At 52.5% G+C, this 20,554-nt stretch overlaps 1 protein-coding gene across 1 annotated transcript in view; it reads left to right on the top strand.

Moving 5' to 3' along the window:
• NALF2 (NALCN channel auxiliary factor 2) overlaps nucleotides 1–14,235 on the top strand; it is a 33,362-nt gene extending 19,127 nt beyond the window's left edge. Inside the window, 3 exon segments of the mRNA XM_043974353.1 lie at nucleotides 1,932–2,078; nucleotides 11,325–11,496; nucleotides 11,869–14,235. Of these exon segments, the coding sequence (XP_043830288.1) occupies nucleotides 1,932–2,078; nucleotides 11,325–11,496; nucleotides 11,869–12,233 (684 nt within the window). The 3' untranslated portion in view covers nucleotides 12,234–14,235.
• The last annotated feature ends 6,319 nt before the right edge of the window (nucleotides 14,236–20,554 follow it).

A 20,554-nucleotide genomic window follows, 5' to 3' on the forward strand; every position in this document is an offset into this window, starting at 1 on the left:
TGCTGACTTTGGCCCCTAGGGTTGAGGCTCTCTTGGAAGTTCAGGAGGCCCATCCACTGCAGGGTGCTATGAGCCCCTGGATGTTGGGTTCATCTTAATCCTGGCTCATAAGATATTTGACTAGAACCCAGATGTGATTAGGCTGTTGCCCCCTCTCTGACCCACCCAATGACACAGGAGGAAGGCAAGGATCAGGGTTTGAAGTTGAATTCAACATCACCTTCCTGGAAGTTCATTCATTCATTCATTCATTCATTCATTCATTCATTCATTCAGCAAACATTGATTCATTTCTGGGGGATGTGGTAGAATTTAAGTTCAAACGAGCCATTGTCTCTGCCCTCAGGGAGCTTACAATTTGGTAGGGAGCTAGGCCATACTCATATCATAGTTAGATAGACATCGAAGAGATACAGAGCAAACGATTCTATGAGGTCCAAAGGGGGAGGCCATTATCAGTAGCCCCCAGAGGAGGGGAGGTGCCTTTGGATTGGAGGAGCAAAGAGTACAGGACAGGGCAGGGCAGGGAGATGGGGAGGGGCCTTGGATTCTGAACTTTCCTGGGCAAGCAATGGGGAAGGGCTGAAGATGTCTCAGCATTCGGGTGACATATAATCTATGTCCCTGTCATCCCTCCCTGCCCCATGTGGCCTGCTCTGGGGAATGTGGCTTTCATGGAGCAGCCACCACAGTATTTCCCATCAGCCAGATGGCCAGCCCTCTACAGCAAGGATATGTCCACACCCTCATCTCCCATCCCTGGCCTTTGGGGCCTCCCCACCCAGGCTGGGCTGTAGCGGGCCCTGGGCTTTCCAGTCACACTGCTCTCTGCTGCCTGGGAGGAAGGGCCCGGAGAAGGGAGGACAGATAGCAGCTTGGTGGGGAAACCTGACTGTGAGCAGGAGGAGCTCAGCTGTTTTCCCACCTGAGGTCTGACTCCCTTTTTATTTAACCTTTTCCTTCCACAGTCTCCCCCCTCGGGCCCCCATTTGCTGCCTCTGGCTCACATCTGGCAGGAAGTTAGGGCTCCCCACAAGCACAATTGGGAGGGCACACATGGAGAACCCCAGAGCACTGCCAATGGGGACCTGGGCCCTAGGGCTGTTGGCCACAGCGGGCTGCACCTGCATTCTTGCTGGGCTATTTGAAGACCCATCCATCCTTCCATCCATTCACATGCCAGGATCTGGCACTTCCAGAGATAACCCCCTACCTGAGAGTCCCATCTCAGCTGAGCCCACTATCTTCTGTCCCCCAGTGCTTGGATCTTCTGCTATCATGGGCCCCAGCCCAGACACCCTGCCCCTTTTCTTACTCCAGGACGGGGGGTGGGTTTTTCCTCCAAAGGGCTTGCCTTGCTTTTTAAAGGAAAGAAGGAAAAGTAAAAAATGCTGAGAGATGGGGGAGCGGCAGGTGAGGGCAGGTGCAGGGGCTTCTACAGAGGCAGATAAAGAAGGGGCTCCTCAGAGGGGCCCAGTACCCGGAAGGAGCTCTTGTGGTTCTGCTGTGGCTTTGAGGCTTTGGAGGCTGGGCTGGGCTGGTTGTTTGAGTGCAGCAGGCAACGGGGAAGGAGACATGAATTACTGAAGTCAAGGTGACCTTGGAGGGGACTGGCAGGGGGTGGGGAGGGAGAGGAGAGCCGGGAATTGCCTCTGATGGAGCTCAAGAGGTGAGGAAGACACGGGGGCATGGAGGAGGGATGTGGGAGGCCATGGGCAGGGCACAGTTAGCAGGCCCGTGTGGCTGGAGGAGCGAGGGGGTGTGACCAGCCTGGCCAGGCAGACCAGGAGAGCCTTTCCGTGGTCACTTGTCGGAGCTGTGAGGAGGGTGAACCGAAGAAGGGTTATGTGGTCATATCACTCACTTGCTAATCAGCAGTCTTAGGTCTGCAGATTGTCAGGAGAGTGTTTGTGCCCATTCTTCAGATAAAGAAACAGAGGCCTTGCAGTGAGAAAGGAGTCAGGAAAATCAGCAAGGAAACCATGGGCTCCTTGACTGGCCAGGACTTCAACTCCTCCTGCCACCGCCGTGAATAGCTCTTTCCAGAAGTTCTACCTCTGGGTCTCAAGGCTAACAAGGTCACGTTCAAACTTGTAGTGGGTTGCAGGCCGGCCTTGGTGCCCACAGCCCAAGAAACACGCTGTTCATGTTGGGAGTAGTGGCAGGGCCTGTCAGCCAGAGCGCTCCATGCATCCTTCTGTAGCGTAGGCAGGATGTGTCCACAGGAGGTATACAGGCATGGGAAGGAGACAGGAAATCCCGGCTTAGGGGGTCACAGGAAGAAATTGGGGAGGTTCGGCTTGAACAAATAAGACCTAATGTGAAATACTACTGAATCCTCCGTTTGGCATCGAGAGGTCCAGCCCGTCCTCCCTTGGCAGTCTTTTTCCACCTTATTCCCCATAACATCCTCTTAGATCCAGTGACACTGGCCTCCTGTCTGTTTCACAAACAGGACACTCCATCTCCTGACCCCAGGCATATTCTCTGGCTGTCCCCCATGCCTGGCGTGTGCTCCTTCCTCATCTCCACTTCTTGGTTTCTCTGGCTTCCTTTAAGTCCCAATTGAAATCTCATCCTCTAAAAGGAAGCCTTTCCCAGCCCCTCTAAATTTTTTTGCCTTCTCTCCTTCATTTCCTTCCCATCGATCCTGTATAAAGCTTGTTTGTACATATTTATTTGCTCACAATCTATTTATTTTAGGCTATGAGCCTCTGGCAAAAGCCTCCGTCTTTTGCCTCTTTGTGTAGCCCCACCACTTAGCACAGTGCCTGACATAGTAGGACAGGCATATGGAAGAGGCATTTGATTTCTTTTGTGTTGCCCCAGAGGACAGAGCCTGGAGCGTTGAAGAAACGCCAAAGGAGGGCAGAGTTTTCCTTGTTCTTGGGAAAAATCTGTCTCTAATAATGGGAGCATTTCTTAAGCACTCATTATGTGCCAGGCATCATTCTAGACTCTGGGCAGTCCCTGTCCTCAAAAAGCTTCCATTCTCTCTGAGGGTGGGACCACCACCTGAATAAGTAAATATAAAATAGAGGCCGAGTAAAATGTCAAGAACTTTGGGAACCAGGAGGGTCGGCGATGAGGAGGGAGCGCCTTCTAGGCATGGGGGCCACCTCTGAGTTCCCCAGCACTGGAGGTCTTCAGGAAGAAGCTGGATGAGCACTTGGCAGGTATGTGATAGGAGGGGCAGGTTGTATCCCATGCTGCCTGAGGTCCCTTTCTGCTCTAAGCTTTGGGGAAGAAGTTCGGGGGGCAGAAAGAAGGCATTCTCACTCCATCCCTGGCTGTCTCAGAAGAACATGGGGACTGAGGTCGAGCAGCACAGCGGGGAGGAGTGGGGGGGAGCCCCCCCCCCCGGCCGCCTTCTCAGCTTTCTTTTGGGGCTAATTGATGTTTCTTCCAGTTACTCCCTGCTTTCCCACTTCCTGGTTCCCATAGCAACAGGGCTGTAGGAGCCAGGGCCTGGGATGGACTGGGAAGGAGCTCTGCAGAGAAGGGACAGTTAACATCAGGAGACACCAGCACTGGCCCCACAGCAGGACCAGGGCTCACCTAGACTGCCTCTTCCTAGCGTTCTCCCTCCACCCACTAGGACAATGGCAAGTTCTGGGAGTCCCCAGAGAGAGTTGGCTCCCCTACCGCCTGCCCTTGGCCGTCAGCACTCACCATCACCCAGACTCTTGCTCTGAAGGGTCAGAAATCATAAACTGTGTGTGATTGGAAAGCCTAAGGGAGCTGGGTTTGAATCCCAGGTCTATCACAGCTGCATGACCTTGGCCAAGTCCCTTCTCTTCGGGCCTCAGTTTCTCCATCTGTAAAATGAGAGGGCTGGATGGGATAATATCAAAGTCCAATGATGACATATGTTATCATAGAATTTCAGGAGAGCAGGCTGGCTGAGCGTGTTCTTCCTGCACTGGGCCTGCCTTCCAGCATCTCCCACAACCTGGCCTCACTTTACCCGGCCTAGTCCCAGCTCACAATGGAAGATCCCCTGTAGTTGCCTAGCCCAGGGCTTCTTAAACTTTTTTCCACTTGTGACCCCTTTTCACCCAAGAAACGTTTACACAACCCCAGGTATGTAGGTATACACACACACACACACACACATTTTGGTCATTGCGCATTCAGAAACCTTTTACTGTTGCCACATTTTTTGTGACCCTCATATTCAGTTATGTGACCCTTTATGGGTCTCAAGCCACAGTTTAAGAAGCTTTGGCCTAGAGCGCCCAGCACCCTGTGTTAGGGAGAAAAAGGCCAACAGGGGAACAAAGGTTGAGGACACCTCCACCTCTGCAACTGGGGACTTTCCTTGTGCTTGCTGAGTGTTCTCATAGGATCCCAGACTTAAGGCCAAAAGGACCCTCAGAGGTCACCTTGTCCAGCCCACTCATTTTTTTTTTGCAGGGCAATTGGGGTTAAGTGACTTGCCCAGGGTCACACAGCTAGTAGGTGTCAAGTGTCTGAGGCCGAATTTGAACTCAGGTCCTCCTGACTCCATGGCTGGTGCTCTATCCACTGTGCCACCTAGCTGCCCCCCATCCCACTCATTTTACAGGTAACGAGGAAGGGACTAGCCCATGTTCACTCAGATTGGGATGGCCCAGTCTAGCTAGCACTGTGTACACTGGAGCGTTTTCTGTTCTCCCAACCGGCTGTCTGTTCTAGTAAGGACTTGGCCCTGGTCCCACGTTCTCAGCAGTGCCCACAGCAGGAAAGAAGGGCAGCTGTGGCAGTGGCAAGCTGGGGAATGGGAGCAGCTCCCAGCCCCAAGGCAGCCTGCTTTTTCCAATCCCCTCATTAGCTCCTTGCCTGTTCCTGCTTCTCCACCCACAGGCCTGGTGTCCTCCCCAGGCAATCTGCTCACCCAGCCAGTTGCCATGGAGACCAAGGATGGGGTGGGGGGAGATTGGAGGAGAGAGGAGGGAGGGTCGCCTAATTAAGGGGAAAGGCTATGTCCTCTTCTGCAGGCCACCACTACCCCCTCTCCCACCCCACCCCCTCCCCTCACCCACTAGCAGCCCAACAAGCTTATTAGCCTTAATTGCAGCTGCCACAGGAGGGAGGGGGAGCTGAGTCCCTCTGCAGAGGCACCTCGGCTGGAGATCTGGCAAGGACGGGCCTGAGCTCCAGGAGACTGGCTGGGGGAGCCCAGAACCCCCAGGAGCTAGATTGGGGCTCCACATGACCCCTTATGGGATGGGGTGAGGGCTCAGAGGGGCCCGACCTGAGCGCGTGCTCCACAAGTGGCCGCGCAGCCTTTGCTTGGAGATGTCCAGTGACCACTTTGGGAGGATGTCATTCCCGATTCACATCCACGTCTGTCTCCCAGCAACTCCCTCTTGGCTGAGGGAAGGGGATGACGGGGCCTGGTGGGTGCAAGCACAGTCTAAAGAAAGAGGACGGAAGGAGCCCCAGGGTGAAAGAATTCAGCAAAACAAGGGAGGCTGCTCATGGTGAGGGTAAGAGATGCTGGATCCTCCCAATGTGAGGAGGGGCGGGTACATCTGGAGCTTGTGGGGTTCCCCTCTGGAGAACTTCTTGGGGACATGGGCACAAGGATGAGCCAGCAGCTCCGTGCTGGCACCAGCATCGCTAAGCTACGGAAGCATTGGCCACAGAGAGACAATTCTGCCTCGGGGAGGGGGGGCCAAGCAGAACCCGGCTAACCCTCATTCTGCTCTGCAAGAAAGACTGGAAGGCACCTCTCCAGCCCCGAAGTCATCTCTTTTCCAGGCTAGACAATCCCGGTTCATTTAACCTTGGACCGAGGAGCCACTGTGGCCTTTATCTGGTTTGATCTCAACACTTTCCTCAAATGGGCCAACGCCTGCCAATAAACAAACTATGGATGGAAGATCATTCAAGGAACATGGCAGCGTCCGGGCTGGTACTTTGGCTCCTGCTATTAGCTCGTGATCAGCCACTTAAGGGCCAAAAACAAGACTGTGGCCCACTATATGACCAGAAGTCAGCCCAGAGTATCCCGATCACCACAAAGTCGATGTGGATGGAGTGATTTCCATCCGCTAATGGGAGGGATGAACCTCGTGCTGGGTGTTCCATGCCTGCGGGTATTAGCACGTAGCCATCCTGGTTAGCAAGACGTGGGAAAATGAAGCTTCCAATCAACCCTTCTAATCAATGAATCACAAGGCTAGGGATAGAGACGGACCCTAACCACAAAGCTAATTCCAAACAAGAGTTTCAAAAAGAATGTGACATATTCATTCACACTGACCTCACTAAAAATAATGACCCTTTTTAGTGAAGCTTGTATACCGTTAAAATAAAAATGAACTTTAAAATATTGTTATTTCCTCTTTATCTGAACCTTTTAAATGTCTGATTTCCCTTAGGTTTGATGATGTACAAAAATCCTCATGTGATAGGCTCATGTTGATATGATTGATCAAGAACAAATATCCATATAGACAGGCGTTCGACCTGATTTTAATGGATCAGGGTGTGGTCCCCAAAGTCTGGAGATTACTGCATTAGGATATACCAAAGCCCAATCCCCACTGGATCCTCCTTCTTCCCAAGTCTTGGGCTACCTGCTGGCCAATCACAAAGCTGCCACTGCAGGATGGACCAGAAGCTCAGACTATCATGGTACCTGACTTCTCCAGGGACCTCCAAGGAAAGAGGAAAATGGGTAGAGTGAAAATTCACAATTCAGTTGAGCACAAGCTCCTCTTAGCAGCTGAGCTGCTCGTAGACCTAGATGAGATGCTATGGCTCCCACTCCTTCTACTGCCAGCCTCCAGTGGGTAGTCAGCTCCCTCTAGATGCAGGGACCTAAGTGGGGACAATTCTCTTCTTTCCTCTGCCTTCTCACTGAGGTGGATACCCTGGTCTGTATCCCTGCAGGCACCCTTGGCATTGGGCAAGAGGTAAGGTGGGCTGGATCCTGCATTGTAGTTAAGTACCAGCATACTCTGGCCTAGTGGAATGAGGAAAATGATATGCCAGTTGTCCTCTGCCCTGATCAGCTTGTGCCTGGATCTTTCTGATAGAACGGTAGTTTCCCAAGGAGACAGGGATGGTTGTGTTTTTGTCACTGTATCTCAAGTACCTGGCACATAGTAGGTGCTCAATAAATGGTTGATTAGAAGACTTGATGAAAGAGCTGAAGGAAGAGAGGGGAGTGCAATTCAAATTCTTAAGAAAAAACTGGAATGGAAATAGGTGGCTTGGAGTGAACAGTGGCTGGAAAACTTGAGTAAAGCAACGGATGCCCTGAAAAGAAGAATGGAGAAGAAATAGTAGAACAAGGAATGTTAGAACCAAAGCAAAAGAGGACTAAGTGGGGAGAAAAGTCCGAGACAAAAACAGCTGACTTGGAAGGTCAGGTGTAGAGAGATGCCCAGCAAAGCGCTGGTCTCTCAGAAGAGCTGAGTAGAGCAGGCTAGTGCTGGTGGCCAAGCCACACGACTCTGCCCAAGGGACTCGGGAATGTTTAACTTGGGGGAGGGGGAGAAGACATGATGTCTTTCTTCGATTCCAAAAGAAGAAGAACTTAGGTTTTTGTGCTGGGTTCTTTCCTCACAGAAGCCCTGCGAATGGGCAGGGAGTGCAAGTCTCCTCACCATTTAGAGCATTGCAAGTGTTTTCAGGACTGGCATTTCCTCTGCTCGCTCCCAGAGGGCAGAACAAAGTGGCAAAGAGGCTGATTCTGATTCTAACTAGCTGAGCTATTCCAAAGTGGAATGGACTGCTTTGGGAGAGGGTGAATTCTCCATCACCAGAGATACTCGGGGGAGAAATTGAACGATGATTATGATCATTTGGAGCAGCTAGGTGGTGCAGTGGATAGAGCGCTGGGCCTGAACTTGAGTTCAAATCCAGCCTCAGACACTGACTAGCTGTGTGACCTTGGGCAAGTCAGTTAACCTCTGTCTGCATCCATTTTTCCAACTGTAATACGAGGCTAATAATATCACCTCCCTCCCAGGGCTGTTGTGAGGATCAAATGAAATGATATCTGTAAAGCACTTAGTCCAGGACCTGGCACATACTTCTTTGTATTATCCTTGGTACTAGGCAGCTGAAGGGGGCGGGGTGTTTGTGTGTGCTGGAGATGAAATGGGGGCTCCCAACCTGGGGCATCACATCATTCCCCGCCTAGATTCCTGGGTTTCTGAAAAATGATTATCACTCGCCTTAGCAAAACTCCACAGGAGGGCGCTCTTTCCCCTTCTATCCCTGCCCCCCAGGAATGGGGCTGCTTTCAGTTTCCTCCCCTTCCTGAGAGAAGTGGTAGGAAGGTATAGCTGATGGGGGGGGCAGGTCACAAACAGTGGATGAGATGGTTGGTGCCTTCCCAGGACTGCCGCCCCATTGAATTCTTCCTCTTTGAATAATGGCCCATGTCTGTGGAGGCCTTCAAGGTTCTTAGGCTATCAAAGCCAGCCCCAACACTATAATGTACTGATGAGTGGGCACAAGAGGAGGAAGCTGCCACTCTTATGAGGAAGTCAGGCCTGACCCCAAGCCTGAAGCTGCCACTTTCTCCCAGTTCTGCACATCTAAGGCCTCTTCCACATGACAGCCCTTGAAATACCTGAAGCCAATGATCCCAGCCATTCCCTGGCACTGCCTCCCCTTCTCCAAGCTAAGCTCATCCATCTGCTTCTAAGAGTCCTCATATGGCATTGTCTTAAGGTCCTTCAGCCTCCTGGTCACTTTCCTCTTGATTCTCTTGGCTTACCAATGTCCCTTCTCAGCTGCAGCACCTGCCTAGAACTGAACACGCTACACCAGATGTGTCCTGACCACAGTTTATAACCACACTAGGTCTGGAAACCAGGCTTCTCTTCATGCAAACTAAGATTCCTTCTGATTTCTTGGCTGCCAGATCATAAAGGTGGCTCATCTTGTGGGCCACTAAGACCCCTGGATCTTCCTCAGTCTAACCCTGCCCCACTTATCTTGTACTTCCACCTGAAGGCAGCTAGATGGTGCAGTAGACAGAGTGCTGTCCCTGGAGTCAGGAAGACCTGAGTTCAGATTTGACCTCAGATACTTTACTAGCTGTGTGACTCTGGGGGGCAACTCATTTAACCTTGTTTTGTCTCAGTTTGGGGATATAAGAGCACGCAGTGTTATTGTGAGAATCAAGTGAGATAATATTTGTAAAAATTGCTTAGCACAGGGCCTGGAACATAGTAGGTGCTAATTAAGCACATTTCCTTCCTTTCTGGATTCGAGGTACTTCTCTCTATTTATCCCCTACACCACAAGGCACTTTCCATATGATCCTCACAGAGCCCCGTGGAGGTCTGACCCTCTTAAAAGTTTCCCTTACATATCTGACTGATAAGGCTCTGTGATTTATTCCTCCCAGCACAGCTAAGCTCAGAGGCAGGTCTCTCCAGGTCCAGTGGGCTGACCAGTGGAGAGTGCTGCCTTTGCTCTATTAGCCCAGGCCTGAACACAACACTAGGCCTGCAGATCTCTCAGATTTGCAGCCATCATTATCAGTCCTTTCTGGAGTATTTTCCTACATGGGCCTCAGGTTGACTGGCTCAGAATCTGTAGATGTTCATAGCATCCTGGTAGGTCAGAGAATCCTAGGGAAAAAAAAAACAGTCCCACTTTTGGCCCCCATTTTCTCCCCTTTCACTTTTTTTTTCAGGGCAATGAGGGTTAAGTGACTTGCCCAGGGTCACACAGCTAGTTAAGTGTCAAGTGTCTGAGGCCACATTTGAACTCAGGTCCTCCTGAAACTAGGGCTGGTGCTTTATCCACTGCGCCACCTAGCTGCCCTTCCCGTTCAGTTATTCTTCAGCTTCCAACCTCATCATTCAACCCTAAAGGCCCCAGTGAGTTCATCACTGCTGATCCAATGGGCTTTCCTCAGTGCTCACCCTTGACCTCTCTGCTGCCTTAGATGCTGATGCTCTCTCCTCTCTGCCTTTGCATGGAAACGTTCTCTTTTTCCTGGTTTTCCTCCTACCTCTCTGACTATTCCATCTTTTGTTTCCAGCAAAAAAAGTCTCTGTCTCTCTGTCTCTTTCTGTCTCTCTCTCTCTCTCTCTCTCTCTCTCTGCCTCTGTCTCTCTGTCTCTCTGTCTCTGTCTTTCTCTCTCTCTCTCTCTCTCTCTCTCTCTCACACACACACACACACACACACACACACACACACACACACACACACACACACACACGCGCGTGCGCGCGCGCACATCCCAACTGCTAACATGGACATATCTCAAATCTCTATCCTGGGCCCTCTTCTCTGATTGGGTGTCAGGAGTGTGGACAGGGGTGGAGATGGGGTGGGGAGGGTGATAGCCAAGTCAGCATGGCTAAGAAGAGCTTCCTAGTCTTAGTGAACCCTGAAGATTCTCCCTTTTCTCTGTTTCAGTGACTTCAGGTGGCATTGAGCTCCTCCAGGTGGGATCCATGGGATCTGAGGCCTTGGTTCCTAGAAGGCTGAGAACCTTCCTCTCCAGCCCTTCTCTGACTTCCTGTTGCTCACCTCTTTTCTTCTTTGCTCTCCAGGGGTCCCTGGCTATGCTTCTTCTGGCTGGGAGAGTGTTTGCAATGACCCGACTTGGGATATTAGTTGTTCTTGGTTCTTGGGGTGACATACCAAGCTCTCCATTTGTGGCCCTGCCAATACATTTCCCCTGATGCATTCTCCCCAGACTCTTGGCATATGTCAGCTCAACGCTACCCAACAAAGATGTACTAAAGTGCCTACTATGTACCAGGTACTGGGCTAGACACCAGGTTTACATAGACAACAAGTCAAAAAAGAAGGGCTGCTCCCAAGGAACTTCTGCTCTCCTGGAAAATGGTCCCAGAGGCATTTCTGGGGTATGGTTGCATGGTGCATCTAGGATTGTCAGGTGCCGACTCTGCCACTAGCTAGCTGGGTGACCTTGGGCGATTTACCTTACAGCTGAGGAATCTGGAGCTGGAAGGGACCTTTGGTACCACTTAATTCAACCTACATTTTACAGATAAGGAAACTGAGGCTGAGAGGTGAAGTAGCTTGCCCAAGGTCACCAAGCCTATCCTTCCAGCTCCAATGTTCTTCGCTCTATGGGTCCTTCTCAGCCTTAATATGTTAGACTTCCACAGCGTATTCTCTTCTGAATGAGAGACAAAAGGACCCAGGGCGCAGCACAGTTGTCCCTGTCCCTCCCCTCTCCCTGTTCTGAAATACACTTCCTGGATCCCTTACTTAAGCTGTTGGCAATGGGCAGCTCCAGGGAGCTTCAGGGTGTCTCGGGCAGGGCAGGGCAGGCTCAGGCTGGGGGAGGGACAGCCCCTGAGGGTGACCCTGTCTCCTCTCTCCCCAGGCTGTCTACAAGGCCTGGCTGTGCTCTGAGTACTTCAACGTGACCCAACACAACTGCCATCCCCGGGTGCCATGCAAGCAATACTGCCTGGAGGTGCAGACCAGGTGCCCCTTTGTGCTCCCCGACAATGATGAGCTCATCTATGGAGGGCTCCCCGGCTTCATCTGTGCAGGTCAGGGGGGAGGGGGGTAGAGGGCACCAGGTAGAGGGGGGAGGGGAGGGCAGAGGGCATGGCAAGTGCCAGGCGGAGGAGGGGACGAAGGGGTGGGGCTGGGGAAGAAAGAAGTCAGGCCAGGGCAGGGAAATCCTTGGATTGGGAGTAGGACCAGGGTCTCGGCCCAGGGCCTCACTGGGTGGCCATCCCCTCTTCCCTGCCCCCGCCCCAATCCCCACATTAGATTAGGGGAGGAAGGGAGAGCTAAGGGCAGAGGACAGGGCTCAGTTTCTGGGGGAAGGGCAAGGCTTTGGGAAGCAGTTGCCCAGGCGAGGCCTGGCCAGCGCCCCTCAGCTGCCAAGCCCAAGCCGCCTGCTTGTCTGTTGGCAGGGGTGATGGAGAGCCCGCGGGGCCCAGAGGAGGCCGAGTGCTGTGAGGTGGACTTGAAGCCCTGTGCCTCCCTGGGGGGCAGCAAGGGCTCTTCCTGGGGGGGGCAAACATTCCCCGACCCCTCCCAGCACCAGCAGCTGCCCCCCTCCCACCACCACCTGCTGGCCCCCTCGGCACACAGACCCTCCTCGCTGCTGCTGCCTGTGTCCGGGGGTTCCTGTCTCAGCCCCAGCAGGATCCGCCTGTACGTCCTTGTGCTCATACTCCTGCACACCGTGGCAACTTTCTCCAACAGCCAGAGTGCGGGGGGCCTGAGCCTAGAGGTGCTGCCTGCCCTAGAAGAGGGCGTGTCCCGAGAAGAATGACCGGAGGGGGGGGGCCAACACACCTCCAGCCGCCACCACCGCCCCTGCCGAGGGAGGGAGGGGAAACACTGTCCCCTTGACCCACCCAATCCCAAGAGCAGTGCCAATGGAGGCGTCGGGCACTGCCAGCCTCCGCCAGGCCAGGAGGAGGAAGCAGGGGGCAGCAGCCAGCGCCCTCCCCAACATCCAAGCCAAAAAGAGGGGAAGAGGGGGCTGGGGCGGCACACCTGGCCCCAGCAAGCAAGCTGCTCCCCTCGCCCCCCCCATTATCTGCAGGCCTGGGGGGGGGCGAGGGGAGAAATTGTTCCCCCTGCCATATTTCTTGTGCAAACCCTGGCGCCCCTCCCCCCCACTTCTAGGAGTTAGCTGGCAGTGCCCACCTTTATCCCATAGCCTGGAGCCAAAGGAGGGATGGAGCTGCTTCTCCAGCTTAGCTTCATCCGCCTGCCCTAGCTGGGGCAGGTGGGGGGAGGTTAGAAAGGGAGCCCCTTGGCTTGAGGAGATAGGAGAGGAGTAGCAGACATGGGGCTCCGGGTGGGGGCCGGGCCAGACACAGGAAATTGGACACCCTCGGGGTTTGGGGGAGGTGGCTGTTTGCTTTGGGGGGACGCTAAGAACAGCTGAGATTTGGGGCCTCTGAGCAAAGCTCAGGAGAGTCGTGGTTCTCAGAGAAAGAGAGAACAGAAGGCAAACAGGCTATGGTAGCTGGCAGGCTGGACCGTCCAAGGGCCTGCCTGCACAGCGGCCAGTGTCTGCCCCCCACCCAGCAGCACTGGCTTCCAGCAGAGACAGAGGGAGAAGAAGCCCAGTGGCTGGGAGGCACCACCCTCCAGGCTATCTCTCTCCTACTTGGGCACATATAGAAAGCGAGGCCTTTCAGACTCACCTCTCCATTGGGGGGCCATGGAGAAAATGGGTCGGACTTGGGGCCCCACAAGCTTTTCTTCAGTGAGGGGAGGGCCTGGGTGAGCCTCCCACCTGACCTACCAAAGACCAGATTCAGGAGGGCTTTGTGCTAACTGCCAATTTAAGAGGCACTCAAGGGGACTGCAGAGGATGGTGAGTGAAACAGGAAGGCCCTGGAGCCTGGAGGCTGACTCTGGCTGGCTAGTGAATGACCTGGGAGGGACTAGGGGCCAGTTCGATTTCAGCAGCTTCTGGGCTAGTTAAGGCCTCTCGCCCAGGACCCCTGAGAGCTGATACTAGGAGCCACTGGTGGGGGGGGGGGCTGATGGGAGTGATGCAGGTCAGGAAGTGGCTTCAGCTAATGGGCTCAGGGAGGCTTGGGGATGTCAGGGAAGCCTATAGAGCACAGTCGGGCCGCAACAGGCTCGGAGTGAAGGCCCAACTCTGTCCCTGCTATCAGGTGTTCAGCCCCAGCCCAATAGGCTCCAAAATCCCAGAGTTCAGCCCTGGGTTCTAGCCAGCCAGGGCACAAACTCTCTGTAGCCCAGTTCTCAGAGATGCTTTTCTAAAGATATTTAGATGGAGAGGAGAGGCCCTCCAAACTCCCCTCTGCAGGCAGGGCCCAGGGCAGCAGGCTTGTGGAAACCAATAGCACCTCCTCCCCCACCCCAAGTGCCCAGGAGATGCCCAGCTGGGCCTAGCCTAGGTCCTTGGCCATTTTGGGCTGGGGGTGGCCAGGAGGCACCAAAGTCAACCTTGATGTCATTCTTTCTACTGCCCCCTCCTTTGTGAGCTCCGTCTGTCTGTCCCTTCCCCAGCTGCTTCCCTGCTAACCTAAGCTGGCCACACCCTAATGCCATTTTCTACACTGTGCTTCATGAGGAGAACTTTTTTGCACTAGTTCCTATGATATTCATTTTCTGAGCCAGTTCCTAAGAGCTCCCAGCCCCCGCTGCCCACCTGCTGCCCACCCGCTGCCCGCCCCGCTCCAATTCACTTGTCTCCTCACTCTTATATTTCGACTCTGTGTTCAGTCTGTGCGTGTGTGTGTGTGTATGTGTGTGTGTGTGTGTACGTACCTGTGTACTGCTTTCAGTTTCTGTTGTGCTGGGGATGGGGGGTGGGGTGGGGTGGGGGGTGGGAACAGAGGCTCCTCAGCTCCCTGTTAACCCCATAAAAAATAAAATGGTAAGACTTGATGATAACCTCCTGACTTTGGCTCTCCTCTGTGCCCTGCTGGCCCGGGCTTCTTGGGCAATGGGGGGGTGGTTCTGGAAGAGCTCCCCTGAGATGTCTGAGGGAGCTCCCTCCTGCCCACAGAGTCTTCAGGGAGGGGCCCCCAGGAAAGACTGGTCTGGGGAGGTAGGTCTGGCACAGGGTGGGGTGGGAGGGAAGGAGACCAGAGCTTGAGCTGAATGCTGAACAGGGCATTGCATTTGGACTAAGAAGACCTGTCCTCGTGAGATGCTTCTCTACTCTGAGCCTCAGATTCCCAATATGGAAAATGGGGATCAAACTCAATGGTCTATGGGGTATCAGCTGACCTGCAGACCCCATCCCTTTCTCTGTAACTTGAGGGGGCAGCTCTGATATCCTCTGGACCCCAATTTCTCCCTTCTCTCTTCCCTGTTCCTTGATGGATCTCAAAGAACCCCAGTCTTGGGGCTTCTCTGGGCTACCACCCCGCCTGAGCCTAGGACCTCCAGCTGGTACTGATGCTTCTCACATTACAACTGGAGATCCAATTGTCCTAGGCTGAAAGGCTGGCAGGTTGGCTGGGGCCAGGGACAGAAGGGGCAGAGAAGCTACATTTCCTGCCTGGGGACCCAGTGAGGTTCTGGAGATAGCCCCTCTGGAGTTCAGCTGCTGGATCGGGGTGAGCTACCCAAGAAGGAGGGAGTGGGAAGCACTGCAGGGGCAGATTAGAGCTCCCCCTTCTCTCTGAATGATGACAAGCACTCAGGGAAGCTCTCACTAAACAGTTGACTTAGCCCTCACTCATAAGACTTGAAGAAAATCCAAAGGAAACCCCCCTCAAGAAAAGGTTGCCAGGCCAGTTGCCTGCCTGCTTTTTGAATTTGCTTTCTTGGGCTCCATGTACCAATGCCTATAGGTGGGCATATAAGAAATATGCCAACTAATGAAATATGCCAGTCATTTTCAGTCACGTACAACTCTTTGCGATCCCATTTGGGGTTTTCTTGGCAGAGATACTGGAGTGGTTTGCCATTTCCTTCACCAGCTCATTTTACAGGTGAGGAAACTGAGGCAGACAAGGTGAAGTGATTTGCCCAGGGTCACACAGCTAGTAAGTTTCTGAGGTTGGATTTGAATTCAGGGAGATGAGCCTATCTGCTGCAGCGCCACCTAGCTGCCCCAAGTATATGCAAAGCCAGGTTTATTAGGTGTCTTTGTCAGGTGACTTTGAACATGACAAACTCTATGCTAACTTTCCCTTTCTTCCTTTTACCCCTGGCTTTTCTCTTAACTATCTGACTACTCCTTCTCTGTCCCTTTGACTAGATCCCCATCTTTCTCCCACTTTCTCAATGTGAATGATCCCTAACGCCCATTTTTTATGCTCTCTTCTTGGGCTACACTGTCACTGGGGCTTCAATGATCACAAATATGTATATTTCCAATCCCCACTTCCCAACTTTCCCCCCAGAGTCCCTGGCCTGAATTCCCAAATATCCTCTTCTAGATAGCTCTACCTGGGTATCCCTTGGATACCTCAAACTCAACAGCTCCCAAAGTAAACTCATCCTCTCCTCCCAAGCCTGCTCATCCCCCTAACTTCCAGACACCAGGGCTCATAACCTCAGTAGCGTCTGGGGCTCTTCTCTCTCCCTCGCCCCCTACAGGCAGCCCCTTATCGATCCTGCCAATTCTGCTTGATCTGAGAGCCCTTGGTTCAAGTCCCTTCTCTCCATCCTCACTGCTACTCCCCTAGTTCTTTCTGCCTCGATTACTGGAAAAGGGCCCTAGCTGCTGTCTCTACCACCAGTGTCCTCTTCTCTCCACTGCACAGTGCTTCTAGGACTTAGCATAGTGCCTAGCTCACATGATAATGTTTCTTGATTGATTATTGCATTACTATGATCATGTTACTCTGCTCACTTGAAACTCCTAGTTACTTTCTGCGTGATCTTTATTTCACAAATCACCAATTCTTTCTGAGCTTCATTTTCCTCATCTGTGAACTGAGGAGACTGGACTGGGTGATATTTAAGGTCTCCTGAAGATCTCTAGGATCCTCAAACGTTTGAGTCCCTTTCAGCTCTGAGTCTGTGACCCCATGAGCCTCACCGGGCACTGTGCTAAGCACTGAGATTATCCCCCAAAAGCATGAGAGATAGTCCTTACTCTCAGGGAGCTTACATTCTAGGGGGAAAGTTACCGGTGTGACTGGAGAGATTTCCAGAAAGTTCTGTGGGAAAACAAGCAAGAGAAGGTGAGAGCTGGCCTGCTGAAGCCCAGGGAGGTTCCAGGTTCCAACATTCCTGTGAAATGGATGTTCAGGTGCAGATGTGTGGGCCTTTGTGATCTGGCTCCAATGCATCTTGTTCCAGTCCTTTGGGTGGCTGCTACATTGCTGCAAAACTGAACTGTTTTCCACCCCTCTTGTTATCCCCTCTTCCCTTCCCATTGCTATGCCTTTGCTCTTAATGTCGGCTATATCTAGGATGTGTCTTGAAGTTTCTTCTTTCCTCTCTCACCACTACTCACCAACTCAGGCATCCATTCTCCCATATAGTCAAGGAAGATTTCTCTTGCTATGATCTGGGCTTTCTGCTAGGTACTGAGAATACAAAAATGAAAGCAAGCCAGCTTGAAAAGCCAGAGGTTTTCTCTTGGATGCTGGGGGCAATAGAGCCTCTGGAGTGGATTGCTAGCTGGAGGATGACTGTGGATGTGGCTTGCAGCAGCTATGGCACTAGTCCAGGCTCGAGGTGATGAGGCCCTGCACCAGGCTGGGGCAGGCTCACAGGAGAGAAGAGCCATATACTGAGATGTTACCAAGGTTGAAATGACAACTCTTGACCAATGATTGACTATGGGAATGGGAGGTGAGAGAGAATGAGGAATCCAGGATGACCCGAGGTTGCAAGCCACTGGTAGGGCCCTTGGCACTAATAAGGAAATTAGGAAGAAGGGAATGTTTGGAGGCAAAGAGCCCGAGTTCAATTTTGAATGCTTTGAGCTTAAGATGTTGATGAGACATGCAATTCAAGATGGCTGCTAAGCAGTTGGAGATGCCAGGCTGAAGGTCAGGAAAGAACTTAGGGCTATGCAAACAGACCTGAGAAGTGATTCAGGACTGGAACTCAGAAGTGAGATGGGTGAAAGCAGCATCTCTACCCCCCACCCCCTATGGATCATAGAACTTTGGCCCGTCTTTCATCTGCACCCTTGTCCATCTCCCACCCAAGGACTCTGGGCTCACTGGCACCCAATGGCTCAGCTTCTCTTTTGGACTCCTTGCCCATATCTTCCCAGAGCCAAATTCCTTTAAGATCTAGGTTTGCCCAGACAGGTAATAGTGTCCTTGTGCACACAGCCATTGAACCGTGTGGGTATCAGGGATTGGATAGACTTTCTTTTACCTGCTCTGAGAACAAACATGAAAACATGAGGTGTTCATTGTATTCCCCCGAGGCCTGCATTGTCAAAGCATCTCCCAGCAGTATCGTGGAGGAGAGTTAGCAAGACTCAGATCTCCTGGTTGGCCCAGAGCTTGGCTTGAATCTTCTGGGAAGTGAGTTGGTAAGGACAGCCTTTCCCTCCCGGATGCCAGTGCTTGACTTCCACACGTAAGAATTCTTGCATGTGGAAAATCTCACGCTAGGATTGCCCACAACCGAATCCCCAGAGCCAGAGTTAGAAATATCCACTTGGGGCGTTGCTCATTTCTGGTCTGTGCTCACAAAAAGAGACAGGAAGGCGGGAGAAGGAAGCCGGCAGCTTCTCCTACATCTTGTCATTTCCTGCCCCTTGTTGGGGGAGGGGAAAGGAGAAAGTTACCCTTCCCTCCAGTTATTCTCTAAGCTACTCCAGTCTGGAAGTCCAAGGGGGAGAGAGTGTGGGAAAAGACAACAGGGAGAGGGTAAGCCCTTTCACAGATGATCCTCACATAAGAGCCCACCCTCCTCAGCCTCAGCCAGTCCATCCAAAGGAGGCAGCCCCCATGTCTGAAACCCAATGACCAGCGTGTCCTCCGTGGACATTGCCCTTCAGATCCCTGGAGCAAGCGCATACCTTGTCATCTCTGGAAGGGGATTAGAGAGAACAGAGCCCCCCCACCAACACCATTATCTCTCATGTCATTCTCTTTGCTGTCACTGTTCTCTGCATACCCATTTTCTACCAGTTTGATTGCAAACTCCTTGAGAGCTAGGGCAGCCTACATCAAATCTCTCACTGTATGGCTTTACACGCACGGAATAGATGCGCATTCCATTGAATTGAATTGACTCCGTATCCAAAACTCTTTCCACAGCAGCACACTGGTTCCCTCCTCTGTATACAACTATAAAGCAGTCCCCGTGGACTGGTGGTTTTGTCACCCTGTGCGTCAAGTGACAGAGAAGTGCCCAGTATTATCAGAAGATGGGGTAGAGCTGGGTTCTAGTCTTAGCTCTCTGCCGTTAACTGTAACCTGCTCTTCTCTGTGTTAGGGTGATGGGCTACCCCTATTCCAGTGACCACAGAAGGGCCAGAGAGCTCATTGAATCAGTCAGTACACCAAAAGTCAACTATGTTTGAATGACCTTAATTAATTTGAAAGGATGATAAGGGCTTTGGGTCATTGGATAAAAACAAATGACACTACCCAAGAAATATCTTGTGATTTTTTTTTGAGAAATAGCAAGCCAGTCTGGGATTTGGATCATTCCAACACCCATGAATTATGTGGTGAAGTAGTGAATCCAGGGGTAAAGTGCTTCAGAAAGGGAACTGGGGTGGGGGAAGAAGAGGAAGCCCCCTCCCCGCCAAAGCTCCTACCTACATTTTAATCAGGCAGCCATCTCGAACACTTAGGAACATGCGAAGTGCTAGATAGCAGTGTCCCCTCCAGCAATGGTGGCTGATGGTAGAAGCATCTGCATCAGGGACATGCCGAGAGACCCCATGTATGCTGAGGACAAACTGGGCACCCCATGGGAAAGGAGCTTCAGGAAGGCACTGCCCCCTCCAGCTGCTCCTAAGGGGGGCTTCCCCCCAAAGGGAGAAGCAGTTGTCCAGGATCCAGGACCTGGGAGTTTGCTCTTTGACCACATGCACTGTCTAGTCTGTTGCCCACTCTCACCACAAACCCTGAGTGTGCCAAGGGAGAGTGTGCTTCTCCTCTGCTCTATTTATCCCGAACCTCCACAGGCTATGACTGATTTTTCTTCACCCAGTCACAAGACAGTTCTCAAGTAGTGAATAGCATCATCTGCACTCCTATAAAGCCTCAGAGAACCTTTCCGATTGACTAAGGACTTATTCCCACCTGGCTGAGTTTGATTGACTGAATCATTCAATCTAGACGGCTAGGCCAGCCTGATGAATTCCCTGGGGCGAGGTGGCGCACTTGTGTTCCTTCTTTACCCTCTCTGGGCCTCAGTTTCGTCCCCTAGACGCAAGTGACTTCTGATTTCCCTTCCCCTTCAAGATCTATTTTCCTATTACTACCTAATGCAAAAGGCTCTTTCTGCCTCTGCTAATCTGGCATCTATGTTCTGAGGGCCCCCTCCCCACTCAGACAGGGTGTGGTCCAAGGTCTCTTCCCCTCTAACCATAACAATCATGTGCTCGCCATCTTGGAGGAGGTCGCTCTGTCCAAGGCAGGGTCCTCAGCTTTCCCAGTGCCCCTGCTTCTCCGGGGTGTCTTCCACCCAGGAGGGCTGCAGGGCCAGACCACAGTGCCCTCGTCCCATCCCCCACCCAGTCGCCTCCATCTCTAACTCACTTCTCTCTAGCCATGCAGCCAACCCTGCAAGGGCCCAGCTTTCTGGAGTGCCAAGTTTTTGAGTTCTCTTTCCAGATAAAAGAACTTTGGAGCCATTCTGTATTTCCCAGTTCTTCCAGACATTTCCAGCCCTGCCTCCAAGGGCTGAGTAGATCCCAGGGTAGGGATTGCTGAGGCTAGCTAAGGGGTGGGGCTGGGGGGTTGGTTGGGCCTGCATTTGAAGAGTCCTGCCTGCCCTCCTTGGGTTCAGACCCTTGTTATAAGCTAGCTAATTCCTTCCTTTTCCTCTCCTTCCATTCCTCCCTCCCTTCCTTCCTTCCTCCCTCCCTCCCTTCCTCTCTCCCTCCCTCCCTTCCTTCCTTCCTCCCTCCCTCCCTCCCTCCCTCCCTCCCTTCCTTCCTCCCTCCTTCCCTTCCTTCCTTCCTCCCTTCCTCCCTTCCTTCCTCTCTCCCTCCCTCCC

Source organism: Dromiciops gliroides, chromosome X (genome assembly GCF_019393635.1).
Source record: "Dromiciops gliroides isolate mDroGli1 chromosome X, mDroGli1.pri, whole genome shotgun sequence".
Taxonomy (NCBI): domain Eukaryota; kingdom Metazoa; phylum Chordata; class Mammalia; order Microbiotheria; family Microbiotheriidae; genus Dromiciops; species Dromiciops gliroides.